This window comes from Castor canadensis, chromosome 5 (genome assembly GCF_047511655.1).
Source record: "Castor canadensis chromosome 5, mCasCan1.hap1v2, whole genome shotgun sequence".
Classification (NCBI taxonomy): domain Eukaryota; kingdom Metazoa; phylum Chordata; class Mammalia; order Rodentia; family Castoridae; genus Castor; species Castor canadensis.
The window spans coordinates 172,086,771-172,110,881 of NC_133390.1; the positions used below are offsets into that span (position 1 = coordinate 172,086,771).

Genomic DNA, 24,111 nt, shown 5'->3' on the forward strand with positions numbered 1-24,111 from the left:
TCCTCAAAAAACTGTCAGCTGGAACTCCTCCTCAAAGATGCTATTGTCCAAACCAAAAGGCAGAGAGTCATAACCTCTACAGAGGAGGATTGATAATATCTAGCAAAATTCCAAATATGCATGCTCGCGGAAGCCAGCAGTGCCACCTGTCCTGCAAGGCAGCCTCACCTATGCAGAATGAAGTGTGCGTGGGATTAGTGTCCTATTTGTGACCTACAGACTGAAGGAACCCAAAGTCCACCAGCTGGGGGGAAAGAGGGGTTGCTCGTGATGTGTTCAAGAAAGCCAAGTTCTTTCTGCATTGGGACAGGTTGACAAGAAGATTCAGCACGGGGGAAGAAAAGACAGTCACCCAGCATAAAGGGGAGGGCAAGATGCACACACACGCATGCATACTGAGTACAACCCAGGGCACAGTTCTCTCTGATTCAGGTGACAGTGACTTCCCCCAGGAAGAGGAACTGAATAAGTAGGGGACAGTGTCGTACAGAAGGGAGACTTTGATTTTCACATTATGTCCAGAAAAGAAACATCATTTCCCATTTTTAAATCTGATGGGGGGAGGGGTGATAGAACATAACACGTGATAATGAAACCCTGGCCTCAAAGCAGGAAACTGAGACTCTAGCCCTGCTCTGCCGCTCACTAAGCTATGTGACTTTGGAAAAGCCCCCACCCACTCTAGGCCACCCCCTTCTCACTGATAAGTGTGAAGCTTTGGGCTCTGACATCCTTTGATTTTCTAGCCAGGGGTCTGCCAAGGTCTGCAGATGCTCTGATGCACGGCCAATGTGAGCTCGCATCTTAACCCCTGTGGCACAGGCGGCGCTCACATGTGCACCTTCCTGGCAGATAGCAGCTTTAATCTAGGACAAGATCAGTGTCAAATCCGTGTCTGACAATGTTTTGAGAAGCCACTGCCCCGTAAGCTAGCACAACCAAGCACAGAACGTCTCCAAGTAAAAATTCCAGCCTCATCAGAAAAACTGCCTGGCAGATTCTCAGAAATCCCACTGTGAACAAATGGCTCAGAAGCCAAGCCGTGAAGACACACGCGCTCACGCAGCCTGGGAGCCCTGGGCTCTGAGCATTAGGGCATTTGTGCTTTTAATTAACCCACACGACACGGCTTTTCTTCTCTCCCTCCTCTATGAATGTTTCACAGCAAGCAAGGTAGGAGGGTAATTAATCGTTTATTTCTTGGTCCTCCTGGTATTTGACAGCAAATTTCACAAGCTAGTAGCTCAGGATTAAAATAGTTCTCTTTTCTGGGCAGTTCGGGATTTGAACTCAGGGCCTCAGCCTTGCTAGGCAGGTACTCTACCATTTGAGCCATGCCCCCAGTCCTTTTTGCCTCAGTTCATTTTTTGGATAGGGTCTCGAGGTTTTGCCCAGGATGCCTGGACCGTGATCCTTGCCTACCTCCCGCATGGCTGGCGTACCAGGTGTACCCCACCACATTGATTGAGACGGAGTCTCACCAACTTTCTGCCTCAAACCTCCATCCCCCCAATCTCCACCTTCCACGAAGTAAAATATTTAAGTAGCTGAGATTCCTCATTATTTCTGAAGTGTGTCCCCCCCAGTGCCCAGCTGTTTCTCTCCCTGCCCTCACGACGCTGGCAGACGCCAGCTGCATCTTAGCACCAACCAATTTTCTCAGGAGGGTTCCCGGAAGTCTGACTTTTCTTATCGCTTCGTGATTGCTCTTCCCTGTACCCCAGTAAACATTTATATTTCTATTTAAGTTCACCATGAATCATTTTATTTTAAAAGGGAACTTCACACCACTACTGCAAACACAGAAAGTCAGTGTCACATCTGTAAGAAGAAGGTGAAGATACAATGAAAACAAAGTGAGTGGCGGTGAGGCAGGCGCTGGGCCGCCTCCGGTACTGGGTATTGAACCCAGGGCCCTGTGTTCTAGGCAGATGCTTTCCCTTTTGAGCTACACCTTGAGGCATTTATTTTCCAGACAGGGTCTCACTAACCTTGCCCAGCTGACCTTAAACTTGCCAATCCTCCCGCCTCCACCTCCCGGTAGCTGGGACTCCAGAACCCTGTACTTTTTTGATTGAGGTAGAACATATACAGGTGTTCAGGGCCGAGTTTGATGGGTTTCATTAAATATTAAACAGCCTGGTTACTGTCACACACTCAAGATGTGGCACATTTGTGTGACCCTCACAAAGTCCACCCAAATAAAGGCCTGGAGGCAGGGGGAGGGCACAGCAGCAACAGAAAGAAAGGTGTTAGAGACTCCATCGATTGTGCATAGGGGACACCACTCCTGGCCAGCGCAAAGAGAAAACAGCCCTGGGAAGGACACAGCTCATATGTGTGCGATGAAGTGCTCTCGGTGGACCACCTCAAACATCTCACCTGCCACTGGAGATAACCGGGCCTGCCCTCTGGACAGTACCAAAAGGGAGGAGGCAGGTGGGAAAGTGGGAGTGGGGGAGGACCCAGAGGTGGCTGCTCCAGGTCCTCTGTGCTTCCACACTTTGCACACACTGTTCCCCTACCCAGAACTCCCTTCCATGCCCCGACTGCCCTTCTTCTAAGAAGCCACTTTTCCCCATCATGGCCAATGCCCCTGGTTTCCCTGGCTGGATCAGGTAGCTCCTATGCTCAGAGCCTGCAGAGTTCCACGAGGTTCACCTAGACACTCGCTTGACTGTCTCCCCCGAGATAGTGAGCCGTTGAAACTCAAGATCAATATTGCCACACCAATAATAATGATAATATAGCAAAAGCAGCCGTGCCAGGCACTGTGGTGAACTATTTAATCCTCATAACCATATGTGAGGGGGGCATGGCTTATTCCCCTTTCACAGATGAGAAAACTGAGACACAAAGAGGTGAACTAACTGGCCTGAAGTCCACAGCTGGAACCCAGGCAGATGGAGTGCATCAGCCCCCAGGCCACGGACTTTCAGCCTCAGCAGGATGGGCGGCCAGCACAGGGCCAGGGCTTGGAGGGCATTGATCAGCATCCCTACCCCCCTCCAACTATTTTAAGCACTCCTGCAAGGCAGACTGGTTCCCTGCTTCCCACTGAGAACTACGCTCTACTTTGCAGCCGGGGCCTGGCACACAGGCAGCTCTGGCAGAGGCCTGAAGTCTGCTGGCTGCGTCACTGTGTGAGTCACACCCTAGCCTGTGAGGTTCGGGAGCCCTCGGCTCAGCTCTGCACTGTCTCGCCATCACCACCTTCCTAGGGCTCAGCCAACATCGGGCGCTGTGAGAGTCTGGGAAGACCTGTGGTCACTCCCCAGAACTGCAAGTCCAGACTGCTGCGCCACCAGTCCAGCTCCTCGTCCAAGAGTCTGTACACAGGAAGAGTCTGAGTCTCAAAGTCAACAACACAAGTTGCACAGGGCGAGGGGACCCCAGCTTCACCCCTGTTATGAGACCTGGGGATGCTCCAGGCCCTCATGGGTGACATGTGACTGATACAGGGCACATCTGACCTGGTCCACACAAAGCCCCAAACCCACAGAATGAAGACGAAATTGCTGTTACTATGAAAGGACACTCCGTGAACGCTCCATCCGTCCCCTGCCACAGAGGCTCTGTGACTTAAAACTGGCAACGCTAGCCCATAGCTCCTTCAAAAGCATTTTTGAAAAAGAAGGGATTTTTATAAAAATAAAATGGATTGGTCCACACTTGGGGAATTCACCTTCTCCTGATAGATGGTACTGACCCCCAGGGAGGCAGCCAGGAACCACCCCCCAATCCCCTGCTTCACATTTTTCCCCCAGGCTATCTGGGAATGGACCAACTAAGTCTTACTAAAGTGCTACTGACTCTTAGAGCTACTTGTTATAACAAAAGGGATAACAGCCAGCACACTGTTGTCATTTATTTTTCACCAAGAACCACTGTATCCATCTAACATATATGAATACGTTTTCTCATAAGAACCCTACAAAGCAGGTAACATAATTTCCTTACTTTACGAATGGGGAAAATGAGGCCCAGAGAGGATGAGTCACTTCTCCAAGGCCACACAGCTTCTAAGCAGCAGAGCCCAGACTCATTCTCAGGCAACCTCCTCTACCAACCCCTCAACCACTACTGTACCCCACTTTCCACAAAAGTGGCTATTTCCTGGATGGTGACACCTCAACACCCACACAGAGAAAAAGGCTCCCCTAGAATAGAAACTGCTCTGAGGGGGGCCATGATTTCACTGAAGAAATAGCTGCCCCTGACACCCAAAGACACCCATCACTTCCTACAGGAATATTCCCACCAGGACTGAGTCAAGGATTGTTTTAAAAAAAAAAATCACACTTAGACCATGTGTGCCAGTACCTGCCCTCCTGGGGCCTCTCGTGAGCCTGCTGCCCATCCTCAAGATGGACCCATGGTAAAGTCTGAGCAGCCATTCAGTGCCAACCCACCAGCCAACAGATAGCTTTTGAAAAAGGGAAGAGCAGGAGGCATCCTCTCCATCTAGAAGCACAGACAGGCAGAATTTTCAGGAAGCAGAATGACCAAAATAGAAAGCCAGCAAGGGAACCTACAAAAGGTGCCTGTTGGGGGGAGGGAGGAGGGATGCGGGGACATTAAATGGCACTCTGGAGCCTAAGGACATTGAAGAGAGGGGTCAGGGCACAGCCCAGGGGCAGGACATCCCTGCCTGGGGTGTCCCCAGCCCTGGCTTTGAGACATTACAGTCTATCACCATGGCAGTACTTAGCCTGCCCTGCAGCCCTGAAGTGGAGGAAGGGGAGAAGGCAGAGAGAGAATCCTGCCAAGGCCTCTAGCCTCCCACCACATGGGGCTCCTGAGAGAGTGGGAGGTTGACAGGCTGCCCACCTACAGGACAGAGCTGCTGTCGAAAGCCACTGACTGCCTTCAAGTAAAAAATGTAGCATTTGGCAAACTTTCCCAAAAAGCCCCCAGGCTCTACTGCTGCTCCCACAGGCCAGTGGACGGTTTCCCAACCAGTGAGTCATGTGCATTAAGGATGAGAGAGATCCAGGTTGTCACACCCTTCATTCAGAGGTGACACAGACAGACTCAGGCCCTGAGAGTTGAGAAATTCTGTCCAGATCAACCAGGCCCCGAAATGCCAGGAAGGGAGGGAGGTCATTTACCACACTGTCCATCGGCGTGGGAGCCCTGGCAACAGCCACAGGTCTTTGCTGACCTTGTCCCAGGGATGGTGGCTGTCTGCTTTCACCAGACGACTGGCTAAGAAGAGGACTGCCAGGAGGCCAGGCGCCTGGGACACAGGATAGGGATAATGAACAAACAAGGAGCCCTGCAGACCCTCAGCTAGCAGGGGGTAGAAATTCGACCCAAAGTCCTCCAGGTCACTTTCAAGCTGAGGGCAGCAGGTCCCAGGTATCTGGCAGACTCCAGGCCTCAACTCGCACATTTGGATGGGGAGCACTGTCTCTGGCCGGGTATAAGCCACCTCCAGAATCCCAGCAGTCTTCCTATTCAAGCTGGTGTCACCGTGCCACCAGCCCACATGGGCACTAGCTCTCTGGGAAGCAGATGCTGCCAATACCTCTGTGCTAAAGATGGGTAAACTGAGGCTTTAGTACAGGGAAACCCCCAATGTCATAAAAATAGTCAGAGGCAAAACTGAGATTGAAATTGAGGGATTAATCAGATGTAAAATTCACGAATGGTGAGTGACATCCTGTGCTGTGTGCTTATGTCCATACTCAAGACAGAGAAGCATTCCCAGCTTCTGCCCCCAGGGCTCCCTGTGCCACACACACACACACACACACACACACACCAGCCAGCAACTATCTGGGGGTGGGGGACACCACTCGCCTGACTTCTCTCACTGTAGACTGAGCTTGATCATCACAGAAATAAAATCACACAGGATGAGCACATCTCACTTCTTTTGCTCAATGTGAAGTCTGAGATTCGCCCGTCCTGCGTGCAGTGCGCATCTTTTTCACCTCCAGGGGCACTACCTCGGGAGAATACACCGTAATTTCTTCATCTATTGGCCACTTTGCTGCACTCCCTTCGTTTTTAAAAGCAGTCCCTAGACCTGGCTCAGGGCCAGGATGGCTTTCTCAACAATAGGCAAAGGAAAGATCTTGTCAGAAGAATTTGTCAAAATAGACTTCATCCTCTGCCCAGTTTAGCCCGGGGCCTCCCCTGGGAGCTGCGCCCTGCCAAGTCCCACTCCAGGGGCAAACCCTGATTCTAGGCCGAGAGCCCCTTTCCTCCAGCCAACTAAAAATCCAATGGAAACTCCCCTGGAGACAGCGGGGCCCATGTAACCCTCGGCCAAGGACTGAGATTTCAAATTAAATCCTTATTGACTGGCTGCTTCTTACTTACACTTTTCCCCCACAGCTTTCATTCCAGTGCCATGTTCCCTGAGGTGGGCACACTTCATCAGCGGCCTTGCCAGCCCCAGATCATTAAGTCCAAGGTGACCTCACCCACTGGGGGTTTCAGACCTGTAGCCACCTTCCCAGGATTGTGCAGATAAACCACCCCTCTCCTTAGCCTTTAAAATCGACTTGCAGGGTTTTCCTTCATTTACCATCCCCTCACCCCCCACTCCCCAACAGGCATTTCCAAGTAGGTCTGCTTTGATAAGGACCTCGGCAAATCCCGAGCCTTGCAGGCTGCCTTCTGGCCTTCAGAAAGCTCACCCAGCCATGGCTCAATTAAAATTCACATGGGAAGAGCTGGCTGGTAGAAGTGTGCTTTATTAACTAAAACAGGCCAGCTGAAAAAAAGACTCTTTCCCAAATCCTCACATTAGAAGAGGTGGGGCAGTCCCCAGTGCTGACTCAGGAAATCTCCCCACTGGCCTGCAGCTCACAGTCTGCCTCTGCTATATTTCTTTTGCAGAAGGAAAAAAAAAATGACAAAAAAAAAATTAAAGGCCCAAGGTATTGGTCTGCAGAACTAAATGGCAGTCTATAGGAAAACTGGGATGCTGGATCATGTTAGAAGTCACCAGGATGCATCTGGCCAAATCCAGAGTGAGAATGAGAGCACGGGGATATTGAGTTTGTTTCTTCAACAGATAAATCACAAGAATCACAAGAAAACCAGCTGACAGGGGTTTGCATAGAATAAAAGACACAATGGTCACAAACAATCACAATGCAAGGTTCATATTCAGATTTTTGGCTCAAATTAGCTGTAAAAAGACACTTGTAAAAAAAGAAGGAAAATTTGAAGACTGGATATTTGTTATAAAGTTATTATTTTAAGTTTAACAATGGTACACTGGTTCTCTGTATCCTTCCATTATGCATTTGTAGATTCAGGTACCTGCTTATCAGAAACATCCAGGGAAAAAACTGTGCCTGGACTGAAGGCATATAGACAATTCTTTCTTACCCTTATCCAGAAGGGTAAACAATATGTGAACAATACAGTGTAGCAACTGTCTGCAGGACAGGGTTGTATCAGGTGGTACAAGCAATCTAGGAAGGATTGAAATGAACATCTGAGGCTTTGGGGTGGGGTTCCTGGAATCCACCCCCTCAGAATACTGTAGGATGGCTGCGATTTTCTCAGCAGTCCTTATCTATGAGAGATACTGGCTCATCTATTTATTAATAAAGGCTTATGACATCTGGAATTGAATTTAAAGTAACTGAGGGCGTGGTGGCGAGAATACTGGGCTTGGCTTTGCATGAACAATGGCTGAGGCTGAGAGAGGGGACTGTGGGCGTTCACTAACCATTATCTTTGCTTTTGCATATTTGGGGAGCAGTTTGTTCAGGAGATAAGTCAGAGGCAGCTGTCTTGCTTTGGGTTGGAGAAGCAGACAGCCCTGGCTGTCCCAGATGAGCCCAGGGTCAGGTCTGGCCTCATTCCCTGGCTCAGATCAGACAGATCAATCAGCAAAACACTAACTCTGAGGCTGCCCAGCCCAGGGATGGGAGCAGGACCACCAAGGGAATCTGAGTTGGTTTCCTGGTGAGGAGAGGGAAGACATCCAGGGCACTTTCTGCACTTTCCAGACTGCCATGGAGGCCTGACCTGGGGGGTGGGGGGGAAAGGCAGTGGAGATGGGGAGAGCTGTGGGGAAAGGCAGTGGGGAGGGGGAATCTGGACAACTGAGGGCCTTCTGCAGCCAGCTGAGCTCTGGGGCTGAACAGGGCAGACAAGATTCTTTCAAGTCAGAAACTGAACTAGCTTCTGAGTTTGACTGACTCACTGCAACTGGAACCCTGCAGCCAGTCCAGCATGCAGCCAGCAGCCAGCCCTGGCCCGAGTGCTACTATGGTTCAGGACTCACCAAGGCCTGGGGCAAACTCTCCTCCAAGAGCCAGTGCCCTTGACAGCCAGTGGTGGTTCTCGATTTCCCATATTGGCAGAGCCCTGATGCTTTTGCGAGAGTCACTCCACCTTCTAAGTGTGAGACCTCACATCCGCCCTGGCAGGGGCACTGTCATCACCAGCCCATTTCACAGATGAGAAAATGCTAATAAGGTGGGGCACAACTTCCCACCCCTTTATTCAGCAAATATTTACTGCAGATTTGCTACATGGCAGGCACTGCGGTGCAGCCCAGGGCACTGAGCAGAAAACCACCAAGGTAGAACGGCAAGCTTGGTGTTCTGGTGGCCATGCCAGTGGACTCCAGCATTGGAGCAACAGGGGTACAGGTACCCAGGAGGCATGCAGACCACCCACAGGGATAGAGGGAGAAATCCAAAACAGCACTGCCCACTCATGTCCTTTGCTTTTTGCCTCTCTCCTCTGCTGGAAGTTCAGAAGGAGTACTGACTGACCCCCTGTGGGAACAGTAGGATGACTTACAACTACACATGTCACCTACAAGAGACAATGTGCACCCAGGCTGCAACACATGGAGCACGACAGACACAAGTGTAGACAGCAGGCAGCTGTATGTACATGGGGTTCCTGGCTCTGGGGGTGCATTCTGACTGGGAGTACGGTACAGAGTGCAGGACTCAGACAGCAGGTGCTAGGCGCCAGGCCTGCTCTGCACTTAGATGTACAGCTCTTTGCTGGGAGTCTGACTTCACGGTCCTGGCACAGCCCAGGAGAACTCTGGGACTGAGAACCATGGCATCCATCACACTGATCAGCCCGCCACCTTCTAGGGCTAGAGAGCCCCAGGAATGGACCTAAATGGCAGCTTGAAGGGTTTAAGAGCCTCTACTTTAGTCAAAACCTAAGCCCACCTAAAGGTCAGAGGGACTTTAATTTGGAAACTCAAGTGACATATGTTCAAGAGTGAGGAATGACTGAGGCCACTTTACCCCTGACGAGGCCTCTCCTTACCTCTGGCGCTCATTTCACCTTTCCAGCTGCACCTAGAGACATTGTATGTTCTAAGCAGGCTCATTAAGACCTGTCCTTAAGTTGACACAGACGGCAATGTCTCCGAATGTCACGTGTGTTCAGCAAGCCTGCTTGCTTAGTATAAAGCCCTATTTTTAGTAGGCACCAAAAAAACTCAGTTACCTTGTCACAGCACCTTGTTTGTCTTATGTGTTTACCAGGCTGTGTCCCATATTGGGGTTGGGGGCCGGGCAAGGGGAGGGACCACACCTCATTCATCTCTACACCCACAGGGCCTGGCACAAAACCAGCATTCAGTGTGTTTTCAGGAAGAATGAGGCCTTAATTGTCCCCTGTGAATGGGTTAAGAGCAGGTGTTCCCCAACCTGAAGTGCAGGTGACATTATGGAGTGGGCCACAGAAGGGGGTACAACTACCTCTGAGAACTGACATTAAATGCACATGATGGGGGTGAGTGGGGAGGCAGCGCCCATAGGGAGGGGGTGTGCACCAACAGCCCCCTGGAGTGTGTGTGTGTGTACACATGTGTGTGTGCATGTGTACACATGTGTGTGTGTGGCATCTGTGGCTTTTATCAGCTTTTCGAAGGGCAGTGACCCAGCAATTTAAGGATCACAGGAATAGACTCTACAAAGAAGCCATCAGGAAGAGCCACTGGAAGGGTCAAAGCTGGCGCCATACTTTTTAGCCAACCAGGAATGGAAGGAGACCACACCAGACCTACCAAGGCAAGCCAACAGCGAGCACTCCCAGCATGTCTGTCCCCACTGTCCCCAACACAGTACACAAGTTATCTGGCTGGAGGTGAACAGGCATTCCCACTGCACCTGTCTCTCCCCCAAGGTATCACAAGCTGGGAGAAGTAAGAATCCAAGAAATGAAAACATGCCCAGGGAATTCAATTTCCAAACCATCTGCTGACAGCAGCACCTCTCTCACCAGCAGCCAGGACCCCACAGTCCCATCTCCATTTTGTCGTGATACACTTGGCCATCTCTTCCACTGGGGGGAAAATGACAGTGTATTTTACACAGCTCTGGGCAAATAAATTTGAAAACCCAGAGAGATGAGATGAATAATTTCTTAGAAAGATGCAGTTTACCAAAACTGTCTTCCGTAGAAATAGAAAGTGCAAACAAGTCAACTGCCACAGGTATAACAGAGAAAGCCATGGAGAAACAACCCCAGAGAAAGCAGCGGGGCTCGATGGGGTCACAGAGATCTGCCACAGCTTTAGAAAAAGCAACCCAAGACACAGAAGATGTTCCCCAGCACAAAAAGGGAAGGAAATCTAGTGATGACTGTACGTATTTAAAAAAAAGGACATTACAGACAAAAATCACTCATGAGTACTGCTGGAAAAAGTCTAAATATTATCAGACAGGTGTTCCGCAGCAAGAAAACAATACAGTGGCCAGCGTAGCTTAGACCAATCTTTGCATGAGCCCAGTGGAGAACGGGCCTCAGAAAATTAAAATCACATTTTGCCATAGACGCTAAAAACCCTTTGATGCAATTCAATTCCCACTTCTACTGAAATGCTCAATGACGTAGAAATGGATGGACACTTCTCGAACATAATATGCATACATCTCGATCCTGAACCAGCACTCAAGGTTCCCCCTGCCAGGTCAAGAGCAAGGCAAGGATGTCTACTGTTTCCACTATTGTGCAGCGGTCTACCAGAAGAGCTGGTTGATACAATCGGACAGAGGCACAGCGGGGCCACTTGCTCAGTGAAGGCAGGAGCTGGGTCGTACCTTCAAGGGGTCCCTAGGAGCTAACTCATTGCTGGATGAGCAAATGAGTAATAGCTCAGACTGAGAACCTCTCTTAACAAGCACAAGGGCTCAGGAGCGTGCTTAGGGCCTGTGTTAACTAATAATCGCTTAAGTACTATTACTGCAGCCATTTTACAGATGAGCAAACAGAGCCCCAGAGAGGCTCAAAGACTTGCTCAAGATACCCTCTTTGCATTTCAATTCCATCCTCACTGTGGTCCCAGTCACCTGGCCAACGGCTTTGTGTAGGACACTCATCCAGTGGAGGAGTGCGACGCTTCCCAGCATAGTTCAGAGCCCCAGCTCTGGGGCAGGCTGCCCAGGTCCAGACATCACCTCTGTCACTTACCAGCTGTGCTTTCCCAAGAAAATTACTTCACCTCCATGTGCCTTCCCATTCTCCCCTATGAAATGGGGGTGAAAACAGTGCCTGCTAGGCTCAAAGACATGTTACCATGTGGTTCAGCAATGTCCACTACATATTAAAGGTCCAACCGCCCAAGACTTTCCTAAGTGCCTTCGTCAACTCTGACTGTGACATCTGTACCATCGACGCGCCTTTTCCTTCCTTGGTTTTGCCAAGCTTGTGACCAAAGCTAAGGCTAACACTCAGTAGTTCCACCTTGCAGAAGCAGAGAGGGGCCTTGCCAGAGCCACACCACACCTGGGGCATCTCACACTAGCCTTCCAACACTTAGGAAGTCCCTTCTCTCCCCAGCGGAGCTGAGTCTTCCACTTTCCCAGGCATCGTCTCACCATGAGATACCTGAGCACGGCTCTCTACTACCTAAGAGTGGCCCAGGTGATGGAGGTCAACATTAGCTGACAATATGGGAAGAAGGTCACTGTACCTCCATGACCTTCCTCCTCCAAAGATCCACAGCCCTATTCCAATCATGAGAAAAATACCAGAAAAACTCAGATCAGAGCCGGGGTAGTGGTAAATGCCTGCAATGCCAGCACTCAGGAGGCTGAGACAGAAGGATGGAGAGTTCTAGGCTAGCCTGGGCTACATAGTAAGACCCTTTCTCAAAGAAAGAAAGAGTGAGAGAAACAGTGAGAGAGTGGGTGGGGGGAGGGAAGGAAGGAAGGAAGACAAAATTGAAGGGCAGTTTATGATCTATCAGACCAGTGCGCTTCAGAGCTGTCAAACTCATAGAAAAACACAAACATTCTAAATCTGAAAACTTATGAACTTTAGTTAATAATGTCATCATTATTGGTTCATGATATTATAACAAATGTAAGATGTTAATTCTATGAGGAAATCAGGTGATGAGTATATGGGAACTCTGTTATCGTTACAATGTTTCAATAAAACTGAAACTGTTCCAAAAATAAAGTTTATTATTTAAAAAAAAAAAAAAACAGATTCCAGGGCTTTCCCCATGGTCATTAAGATACCCACCTGGTGGCCACTGAGCACCACTTGCCAAGAAAAACTATAAAAAATGCATCCCAGCAGATTTGGCTTGGAAACTATTTCCCCAGAAATCCTCACCCTCCCCCCCACCGCTTAAAAAAAAAAAGTGAGCTGATTGTGGATCTGGGAGGGGCATATTAATTCTCTGCCAAACATGACTTTAATCTTGGTGGACAGAAACACCAGTGATGTTTGCATGGATCATTCGCAGATTTCTAATTGTATCCTTTCAAAGCCAATCATACCCTCCAGACTCAGACTCTACACAAGGCTCTTTTTACTGCCTAATTATTTCCATCTCCAGCCAAAGAAAAATCCTTGCTCATCTCCTGGGACCCTGGTGAAGGTGATACCCAAAGTCAAAGCCAGCCCCTCCCGCAAAGGTGGCCAGGCAGGACACTGACAGGAAAGAAAGTTAATGCTTCTTCATTGAGCTGCCTAACACAGCGTCTCTGGGAAACTTGGAGCCACCAAGTCTCAGCCACAGGCCTCCTCCAGAGCCAGAGCCACAAGCCCTTCCTACACACCCTGCACCAGATGCAAGCAGAGCATGTGGAAGTCACCAGCAGGCTGGCCTCGAGCCTGCCGCAGGCATGGCTGGATTGGGCTGTTGAATTCAGGAAGCCTGCTTGGGTTTTTTTTGTTGTTATTTTTTCCAAGACAACCTGCTAACCAGAAAAATACAGTGAGCTTGGGTCTAGGGCCTCCTCCCCCTCTGACTAAGGCTCTTGTTGAACACGTGAAATGACAGAGGAGCAGCCCGCCCAGCCTGGGGAAGTCCCCAGGCCCCAGGACAGAAGGCACAGACCGAAAGAGTTCAGGCAGCAAACGCTTGTGTCTTCCCTAACCCACACTCTGTTCCCCCAGGCCCCATCCATCAGGACTGGGGGTAGATGACTTCATCACCTTCCAACTGGTCCCCTTGCTGGGGCTCATAAACGCAGCAGAACCCAGAGAGGAAATGGGCCGGCCTCTCAACATCGAAGTCAAACCGCCCGGCGCATTAGACACAGTCAGGCTCTTCCTTGGTTTCTACAGTCCCCAGCATGCACGCTCACGGGTCGCCTGTCACTGAAGGCCTGGAGCGCAGAGCGCAGCCTCCCCCCGCAGATCACTGGGCCCAGTCTCAGCCTCCTGGCATCACCTCCAGGCCTCCTCCCTCCGGATGCAGAGAAATCACTTCCATCCCCTCTCGCCTCCTGCCACCCCAGCCCAGCCAGGAGACCTGCCATCTTTTGCTTTCTAACGACAGTCACAAGTAACTGGGTACCCACGCCCCTATGGAGCCAGAGCGAGCCTACGCCTCCTAAGGGTGGCAGAGGCCACTGTGGTCGGCTGCCCTCCCTCTCACCCGGGTAGGGACACCCCCCGCCCAGGCCCCCGAGGAAGGGTGGCAGGTGGAGCAGAGCGCGGCCCTGCGCCCTGTCCCCAGGCCCGCGTCCCTACCCGGGCTCGGGGGCCAGCGGCGGAGCCTCCACCGACCTTGGAAAGGATTCAGATAGTCATAGTCGAAGAGGATGGAGAAGTCGAACTCGTCCTGGGGGCTGTCCCCGGGCTCGGGGCCGGGGGCGTCCCCGCCGTCGGGGTCGGGCTGCGGCTCCGGGGCGTCCATGGGCGCAGGGCGGCGGGCGGGCTGCGGGGCTGGGGGGGCGCGGCTCGCTCCGGGGCCCCTCGCGGAGGGTGGCGGGGGCGGCAGGTCTCCGGGCGACGGGGTCACTCTCCCCGTGGGGACGCACGCCGGGCCCGGGGATGGCACGCCTGGCGCAGCGGGTCCTGGACGCTCCCGGAGCTGAGCGGCGGCGGCGGCGGCGGCGCGCGAGCTTCCTGCTCCGAGGCACCTGTTGCTGCCCGCGGAGGGGGCGGGGAGGCGGGGACAGCGGCCAGGCCGGCGGGGGCGGGGCCGCCACCCGGCCCGAGGGGGAGGGGCGGCTGGCCCGCGGGGCAGGAAGGAGTCGCACTGCGCGGGCACCGCTCTTAGCGACCGGCTGGGCCGCCTCCCACCTTCCCCTGTCCGATCCTGGGTCTAGACAAAAAGCGGCTGCCACGGGTCGTTTCTGCCCTAAGGAGCCACCCAGTGACCCTCTTCCTCCGAGAGCCCGCGTTTCCACGAGCCCACCCTTGCATTCATTGCTTCCTGGCCACCTACCACTAGCCTGGGTTGGGACCCCAGGAAGCAGCCACTGTTGCCCTTGGGTTCTGGGACGGGGGTGGGGGGCCAGAGATAAGGGGACAAAGGTGATCACACAACTTCAACTTCGGGTGTCAGGAGAGACCTCTCCAGGGGCCTGGGAAAAGGACTCAGTCCCTTGGTGATGAGGCAGGGCCTCACCATGAACCTGAAGTGTCCTTGTAGTGAGACAAAAAAAAAAAAAAAAAATAAGGGCTGAAAGGCCTGGGGGTGTGGGAGGCAGAGCAGGAGCTGCCCGGCTGCGGGAGGCTGGCAGGCACCAAGCCATCTGGGTGCTGCTTTGAAACACGGATGACTCTAGCTCCAAAAATTACAAGCTCAAGGATATGTGCTTTCAGACAAGCATCCAAGCTGAGTGTCATGAGCAGGTGTGATTGGCAAACACTACAGGAGAACCCAGTGCCGCCTAAAACACTGGCAGAGGTCTCTGCACATTTCTGAAGGGGAGAAACACTCCCAGGTAGAAAAGGAGATTGCATGGGGGTCCTCATCCCTCAGGGCCCGTCAGAACCACCTGGGACATCTTTTAAATGCCCAGGTCCTGCAACCATTAAAACTCACTGAGCCAAAATGTCCCAAGATTGTTTTTTAAAAGACTTCTGGTGACTCTAATGTGAGGCCAGTGTTCGGGATCAGAAGGTTGGGTGGAAGCCAAGTGTGGTGGCCCACCCCTGTGGTACATGACTGTAATCCAGGCTACTCTGGAGAAGGAGACAGGACCAGCCCTGATAAAGTTAAAGGCCCTACCTGAAAAACAAAAAAATACAAACAAAAGGGCTCACGACATGGTTCAAGTAAGTTCCATTCCTAGTACTGAAGGATAAAAAAGAAAAGAAGAGGAGGAGGAGAAGGAGAAAAGGGGAGGAGAAGATGGAAGAGGTCCTCAGTGCCAGATGTGAACTGTGGCCTGACCAGAGTGGCTAACACCTCCCCCTCCGCCCGCTGCCATGCCAGGAAGGACTTGAGGGGAGGGGGCAGTGCCTCTGCTACCTAAGGGGCTCTGTGCAAAGCCACACATTATCATTCCACAAAATAATCACAGAGCACCTGCCAGGCACTGGCACTGCTACAGATATGTGCGATGCAGCCATCCAGACATGCTCTCTACCCTCATCAGGCTTGTGACCTGGAAGCAAAGACGCACAGCTGTGAACGGGGTATCCACCTGTACCTACACAAGGACTCACCACCACCCCAGCCCCAAACACCAACTTGATCATTCTGATTTAAACATTCTTAGGCGTGGGGCCCAGGCATCAATACTTTGAAACAGCTTACCAAGTGCTTCCAATGTGAGGCCAGAGGCGACAGCCACTGGTTTGGACTCCATTGCAGAGGCCTGGGCCTGGCTCTGGGCATATTTAAGTGTGGTGAAGCACTTTCTGGTTGTCAGAGAACAAAGAAAACCCTTCCTTTGTTTCCTGCCTAGAAGAACCACTGGACTTTCTATCTAACCAGTGTCTTAGGGGTGGTTGATGAATTTAGGTGAAGCAGTAGGGGATGACAGCCCCGGCTAGGACACTGATAACCAAGTACTTACAAGGAAAGGGGTTTGCTTGGTTCCTTATGACAGGGACCCAAGGTCCACATTCTGAAATTCAGCCCCCCCTTCTGCCATAGAAAAGGAGAAAGACCAGTGACAGCACACACACCCCCACACTCTTTCCCATCACTCCACTCCATCTCACAATTACTGAATGCAGCTATCTGTTGGCTATGACTTCCCAGAATCCTTCCTGCCTTCTTGTGAGAACAGTACTCTAGGGTGTTCCTTTGGGAAGCTTCTTTCTGTATTGTTTTGTTTTTGCAGTGCTGGGAATTGAACCCAGGGCCTTGTGCATGTTAGACAAGTGTTCTCCCACTGGTCTACACCTCCAGCTCCTGGAAAATCACTCATAACCTAACTATGGCAGAACTACACTCCCCCAGCAAAGAGGTAGATGAAGGACGCAAGCCAATATCAGAGAATTTTTATCTCCACTACCTATGAGATCCACTAGGGCAGGGGTCATGTGCATCTCATTCACAGCTTTATGTACAGTGGATGTGCAGATGAACGGAGGATGGAGGGAGGGATGGCAGATGGATGGATAATTTCTAGATGGATGGATGGATAGGTGGGTGAATTGATGGGTAGATGAATGGGTGAGTAAATATATATGGATGGATGGATGGTGGGTGCATGGATGAGTGAATATTTGGATGGATGGGTGGGTGGGTGGGTGGGTGGGCGGATGGGTGAGTGGATGGATGGGTGGATGGATGGGTGAATGGGTGGATTGATGGGTGGGTGGATGGATGGGTGGGTGGGTGAATGGGTGAATGGATGGATGGGTGGATGAATGGGTAAATGGGTGGGTGGATGGATGGATGGGTGGATGGATGGATGGGTGGGTGAATGGGTAAGTGGATGGATGGATTGATAGATGGGTGAATGGGTGGGTGGATGGATGGATGGGTGGGTGAGTGGATGGATGGGTGGATGGGGTAGATGGATGGGCAGATGGGTGGGTGAATGGTTAGGTGGGTGAATGGGTGGGAGGGTGGATGGATGGGTAGGTGGATGGATGGGCAGATGGGTGGGTGAATGGTTAGGTGGGTGAATGGGTGGAAGGGTGGATGGATGGGTAGGTGGATGGATGGATGGGTGGGTAGGGAAATGGAGGAATGAATGTTTGGATGGATGGAGGGTGAGGATGTCTCTACTTGTGTGTATACAATCCTTAAACTTTTCTCTAAGTCTCCTCCTCCCCAAGGAGGAGGCCACGCAAATGCTAGGAAGAGAACCTAACCCCCTCCTCCGCCAAAATCTCTCCAATAGCAAGATAAGATAATACGGAGAAGATCACTTGACAACTGATCAAGCACTACAAAACCTTCAGCCATAGGAAGTGCTGCTTGGGACATTCTGAATAGCACTCTAGCTGCCTTGCTTGTCCCTTGCAACAGCACCATCTTCTCAAAGCTCCTAGGATTTGAAGTCTGCAAGCAATTGGAGACAGTTTGTGAGTTTTAAGCTGTGGCCGGAAGGTTGAGTAGAAGATAGCCAGAGAATAGTGAGGGAAGAACTGATAGATGGGGAAACATGTGCAAAGGTCCTGAGGCAGAACAGGGGGGAATATGAAGTTTTGGAGGACCCAAAAAGAGACTACAGTGGCAAGTGCCCAGGAGATGACTCTGGAGGGACCCACAGCTCTGCCCTCCTTTCCACATCATTTTATCTACCATTCGGACCTCTCCCGGGAAATCTAGTTCATATATCCAACTGCCAACTCAACATCTCCATTTGGGTCTCAAAGTAAATGTGTCCAAAACCAAACCCGGCTACCCTTTTCCACTCGTCCTCAGCTAACGTGTTGCCCATGCATGAATCCAGCAATCCTGCCAAAAACCAAGAAGTGGTCCCTGCTTCCTCCCCCTTTCCCACCCACAGGCTAACCTCAGTCATGGGCAGCTCTACCTTCAAACCATAACCAAACCCAGCCACTCCTCACCAGAGTCACTGTTCTTCCTGCCCCCATCATCCAGGGCCCCATCACCTCTCCCTGACTCCCATCGTACATTCCCCCAGACTTCCTGCTTCCGCTTTTGTTCAAACATGGGCCAGTCAGAGGATCCTTCAAAATACACATCCCATAAGCCTTCCAGTGGCTTCCCGTTATGTTTAAAAGGAAATACAAAGGCTGTGGCCACAGGGCCTTTTGTCAGCTGCCATCACCCAGCTCTCTAGGGGGTACCAAGTCCCTCCTTCCCTTGCTCCATCTGCCACAGTGAAAATCCACCTGCTATTGGGAACACCAAGCATGACCTGCCACAGGGCCTTTGCACCTGCTGTCTCCTCACCTTGCCCACTTCTCAGCTGAAGCATCGCCTCCCCAGAGACTCTCCATGCCTGTCCCAATAGGAATGGCTTCCCTGTCATCTCTGACTGCTCTGTGCTCCTCTTACCCCATAGATTTCTTTTATGTATATGTAGTTATCTGTTTTTGTCTGTCCCTTGACCTTAAATATGAGCTTTATAAACGCGGTGGGGGGAGTTGTCTTTTTTTTTTCTTAGTAGAGTATCTAGGGTGTCCAGGTTGAACAGATAAAAATATAGGACACCTGTTAAATTTGAATTTTAAAAACACTTTTAGTATATGTCCCAAATATTGCAAGGGGGAAGATGCAAGCTCAAAAAAATTACTTGCTGTTTATCTGAAATTGTAATTTAACTGGAAATCCTGTATTCTTATCTGACGAGACTGGCTGTACACCCAGTTCCTCCATAGAACCCAGGACATGGTCGGTACTTACTGAAAAGTAGCCACGGAGTGGACGGAGGATGGGGCAAGCACATCTGCGCCGAGAGACAGATCAGGAGAACCCGGCCCTGCTTGGCTGGGTTTCATGGGACCCAGCAGGACGTTGGGAAAATCGGTGGTGTTTTGTGTCCCAGCCCCTAGCTGGGTAAGTTCTTTCTACAAACATTTCATCGGACTGACTGGCTTCAGGGAACTTCTGCCTGCACGGATGGTTTCACAAGGAAAATGGAAAGACCATTATAGGTAGAGGAAAATGTCCGGTGGCAGACAACACCCCCTTCCAAGCTGGCCTCTCTGAAGGTCAGTGGCCTCTCAAGTGGAGGCCCGAGTGTGTGGCCAGGGCAGGAGCCCATCTTGTGTACAGCAGGAACAGCCAGGTGGAGAGGCCCGGGCTGGCACCACCAGCTTTTCATGCCTCAGTTTCTCCAACTGTAAAACTGGAGGGGAGTGAACTAAATAACACCTGCACCCCCATTTCACTTCCTATATTCAAGGATCCTTTAAGGCTTTTTTTGTTTCGGTTTGGGTTTTTTTTGGTGGCACCGGGGTTTGAACTCAGGCCCTGTGCTTGCCAGGCAGGAACTCTACCACTTGAGCCCTTTTTGTGCTGGGTATCTTTTAGACAGGCTCTCGCTTTAGATCTTGGCAGGCCTGAACCAGGATCCTCCTATTCGTGCCTCCCTGCATAGCTGGGATGACAGGTGTGCACCACTGCACCCAGTTTTTTCTTGGTTGAGATGAGGTCATGAGAACTTTTTGCCCAGGCTGGCCTTGAACTGTGATCCTCCTTATCTCCACCCCTGAATAGCTAGAATTACAGGTGTGAGCCTCTGCACCCGGCAGATTCTTTTTAATTTACAAAGGAAAGGCAAGCTCACCAAAGTACACCCTAGCCAACTTCCTGGGGTAGGACAAGCACAGCCACCAGCACCCCACACACGGGGGAGCAGTGTATTTGACTTAGCGTGTGCTCTACTACTGCCATTTTCAGCATCTTAATTTTTCAATAGTGGCATTTTCCTTTTGTGTAATGCCCTGAAATGATGCAGCCTATCCTGATTACACTCTTTAATGAAACAAGTCAGGAACACCACATCCTAACAACGTTCCCATTATAATCAAATGCTGGCCATAAAAGGCCAGCACTGAAAGTTTTATATCTAATCTGGAAAGTAGGAGCATTCTCCACCAAGTTCCAGAAGCAATTTCTTCCCACACATAAGCTGGAATTCATGAGCACACTAGATGTTAATAGTATGACTTAACAGATGGCTACATTTGACCTCTATGGACTGGCACTAGGGTGAGGCAAGAGGCAAAATTTAAGAGGTGACCGAAACTTAGAACCCAAATAAATTATATTTTTATGCAATGGCTTTAAAAAAAAACAAGATAAACACAGAAAATCCATAATGAGCAAATCTTTGGAATTTTAATAAAGGTAGGATTAGTGATAGCACCGTGTAGAACACGCTAGAGCCTGAGGTAAAGAGAAAACAAACAATGTGACTGCCTTCATTTAAAATTATTGTGATTTTTTAAATTTATCATGGATTTTTGGCACTCATTACCATTTTTAAAATATTACAATCAATCTGACTCATCCTAGTCACTGGGCTTTTTGCTTTCCCCTTATGTTTTGCTGTCTGGAATGCCTCCCCATCCCCCTGCCCCCATGCTCCAGGAAAGTCATTTTCAGGAACTAGCTCTTTATAACTAGGGACACAACCAGACAGAGCCTGACTTTCACTCCAGTTCATATCTTTTTTTTTTTTTTTGCTGTGCTGGGATTTGAACCCAAGGCCTCGTGCTTGCTGGGCAGGTGCTCTACCACCTGAGCCACACCACAGTCCTCCCGAATCATTCTTTAAAGCCTGGGCAGGACTTCTCTGCTGTGAGGAACCTATTTTCTGGGAGGGGACTGAGGCACTAGGCAGCTGATGTCCTTGGCCATGGATGGGATCCTTCTAAGAAAGCAGGGTCCTCAGAAAGCTCCAGAGGTGGCCTGCGGACAGCAGCCTAGTTTACGCATTTGCAATAGTACAGCCAAACCCATGCTGCAGGCATATTACATTAGGGGTCTCCAGCGCTACCATTTTTAGCTTGAGAACGCTCCTATGAAATTCCAAATTTCCACTTTCTTCCTTTTTTGTGTGTATGGTACTGGGGCTTGGACCAAGGGCCGCCGCGCATGCCAGCCCAGTGCTCTGCCACACTGAGAGAGCTGCATCCCCAGTCCTTTTGTTGTTTTGAGCCGGTCTTGCTAACTTTCCCAGTACCAGCCTGGAACTTGTGACTCTCCTACCTCTCAAGTAGCTGGGATTAGACATGTGCCAGCAGCAGCTGGGCCATGGCTCTGTGGATCTCTGTCTGCCACAGCCCCACCTGGCTGCCCCGTGGCTTCCTGTGTAGCTGGAGTCACTGATCTCCAGCCTCCTGGCTCTTCCCCTCCGTCTCTGCATGTCCTCTTGGCCCTGGTTTTATTTCTGTCTTTGTTCCTTGCTGCATAGCTCATCCCCCTGCCTTGAGCAAGCGTGTCTGCAGAGTGCAGTCGGCACACTTGCCTTTCCCTTACACTTCTGTCCCTGCCCTTAAGGGACTACTCACCCGCCAGGCCCGGCTTCTACCCGGTCAGAGCCTTAAGGGCAGGCATGGAGGAGGGCTGGCTAGTTAGCAACCAAGCCTGGTTATCCTGCCATCCCCACCACTTCTCAACTATCCGCCTGGCCCCCTTGGCCCATTGTCACCCTGTCACTGCTCAGTGACAGCCCGGCTGCCTTCCTCGTGACCACTCCCCCAGCACTCTCCCTCTTTTCCATGCTCCCTCCCGCCATGTTCTCTGCAGACTCAGGCACAAGTGTTGCCTCACCATCCCCGTGGCGCTGGGGATGGAACCAAGGGCCTCATGCATGCCAGGCAAGCGCTCTACCACTGAGCTGCACCCCTGCTCTTGGGTTTTGGAGACAGGCTCTCACTATGAAGTCCTGACTGGTCTGGAATGCATGATCCACTTGCCTCAGCTTCCCAAGTGCCAGGATTAAAGGAGTATTCCACCACACCCAGCAGTCTTTGACATCCGGCAGTGATGAGGACAGAGTGCACTCCAGAGAGACCTCAACCCTGCAGCACCTTACCCCTTCCTCCCAAAAAAGGCACATAACGTGTATATCTGTATATTCTTTCTCTCTCTCTCTCCCTCTCTCATTCCTCCCCCAACACAACCACCAGACTTCCCCTCTGCTTTGAGTCACTCAGCCCGTGAATGGCCTGACACAGCTGTATAACTGAATGTGTGTCTGACCTTTGACCTTCACTTGCCCTGCGCCCCCTTCCCAGCCAGACCTTCACACAAACACCTCTGGGCTCACGCTGAGGGGTTGGCATCGGTCATCCAGAACCTGCAGAAAAGACCCCTGACGTATGGCAGAACGGGGACCTGCCATACCTCCGGACTCCTGGAGGTATTTGGCTGAAGGGAACTAATAACTAATAACTTGACTTAAAACCAAAGAGTAACAGTAAAAATGGCAGCAGTCACAAGCTGACCACTCAGCCTTCTCTGAGAGCTTCAGACGGGGTCTCCATTGCACCCCCAAGCACCCCACCCTGTGTGCGATGATGACTGTCCCCCCCTTTCCAGTTAAGGAAACTGAGGCACGTTCAGACTGTGATGCTACTAAGAAAGTCACTCGTGTCACCACCGTGGCCTTGTCACATGTGAGCCTGATGCTCACCACTGAGTCATTCGCTCCCTGGGTTATGAGTGGAGGGCAGTTCTGGACCAAGATGAAACACAGGCTGATTTCCAGTGCAAGCAGAAAACAGAGGGCAGAAGGAGACGTGTGACAATGTAGCCCTGTGGCACGCACAGCTGAAGTGATCTCGTGCTCTAAGACCCAAAGCTTCTACCCCCCGGGCACTGCAGATAGAGAGGGAGGATCCCTGCAGAACCCGGGCACCCTGGCACTTTGAGAACAGTCAACACTGTGGACTGGCCGGCACCACTCCCAACCCTCCAGCGCTTGCCACCCCCGCCCTGCACCAGCCTCCCCCTGCTTCCCAGCGTCCAAGCTGGCTCTAGGCTGCTCATGTCACAGTCACCACAGGTGTGATCCTTTGGAAAGACCAGAGAGCCCACACACCAGTTGCCAAAAATCCCCGCTGTGGTTCCTGGTGAGAATGAACTTCAGCCTCCTTATGAGAGCCTACGTGACCCTGCCCTGGCCTGCTTCCAGGGTCTCATCTCCCTCCTCCTCCTCCTCCTCCTCCTCCTCCTCCTCCTCCTCCTCCTCCTCCGTGAGCCCTGTTCTTTCTGTCTGGAGGGCTCTTCCTCCAGGCATGGTGCAGGCCGTGTCCTCACCATCCAGGACTCTGCATGGATTAGTGACCCTACTGCAGTGAGTTGAATACAGCCCCAAAATCTGATCCACGTCCTACCGTGTCTGTGAGTGGGACTTCACTGGCAGTGAGGTCTGTGCGGCTGTGAGCCCAGGGAAGCTGAGGTCCTATGGAACCTAAGGGGGTCTGATCCAGCCACTGGGGACCTCATAAGAACAGGGAACATGAACCTGCCCCAGAAGGAAGGCCACATGAAGACAGAGGCACAGCGGGGAGTGAGATGACTGCAAAACGTACAAGGCCAAGGATTGCCAGAGCCTCTAGAAGCTGGAAGAGATAGGGAAGGGTCTCCTTGGAGCCTTCGGTGACAAGCCCATGACAACTTGATCTCAGGCTTCTGCCCTCTGGAACAGCGAAGCATAAATTTCTCCTGCTTTAAGCTGCTTGGTCTGTGGTGATTGGCTATAGCAGCCACAGGAAACCAGTGCACCCACCCATGACGCACCTCCCGCGTCATTTCCAGCTCCTCCTATTCAAACCAAACTTAGATAATGAGCCTAGTGAGGGCAGATTCTCTGTCACTGTCCCCTCCCCTTCTCTCCCACCCAGTGTCCTGGACAATAAATAGCGCAAGGTGCTACTCTGCTCTGGTCCCACTGTCCATCCCTCTTTAACCCTTGGGGAAACTGAGGCACGGGAAAGTGAAATGACTTGCTCAACATCGTGCAGCTGGTATGTAGCATACACAGGATTTGAACTCGTGACTCTGTGTTTCAGCTGTTTGCC

The 24,111-nt window shown here is 51.3% G+C and overlaps 1 protein-coding gene across 1 annotated transcript in view; it reads right to left on the reverse strand.

The window, feature by feature from the left end:
• Nfatc2 (nuclear factor of activated T cells 2) overlaps positions 1-14,107 on the reverse strand; it is a 115,726-nt gene extending 101,619 nt beyond the window's left edge. Inside the window, exon 1 of the mRNA XM_020175153.2 lies at positions 13,978-14,107. Coding sequence (XP_020030742.1) covers positions 13,978-14,107 — 130 coding nt within the window. The remainder of the gene's footprint in view (positions 1-13,977) is intronic.
• Between the last annotated feature and the right edge of the window lie 10,004 nt (positions 14,108-24,111).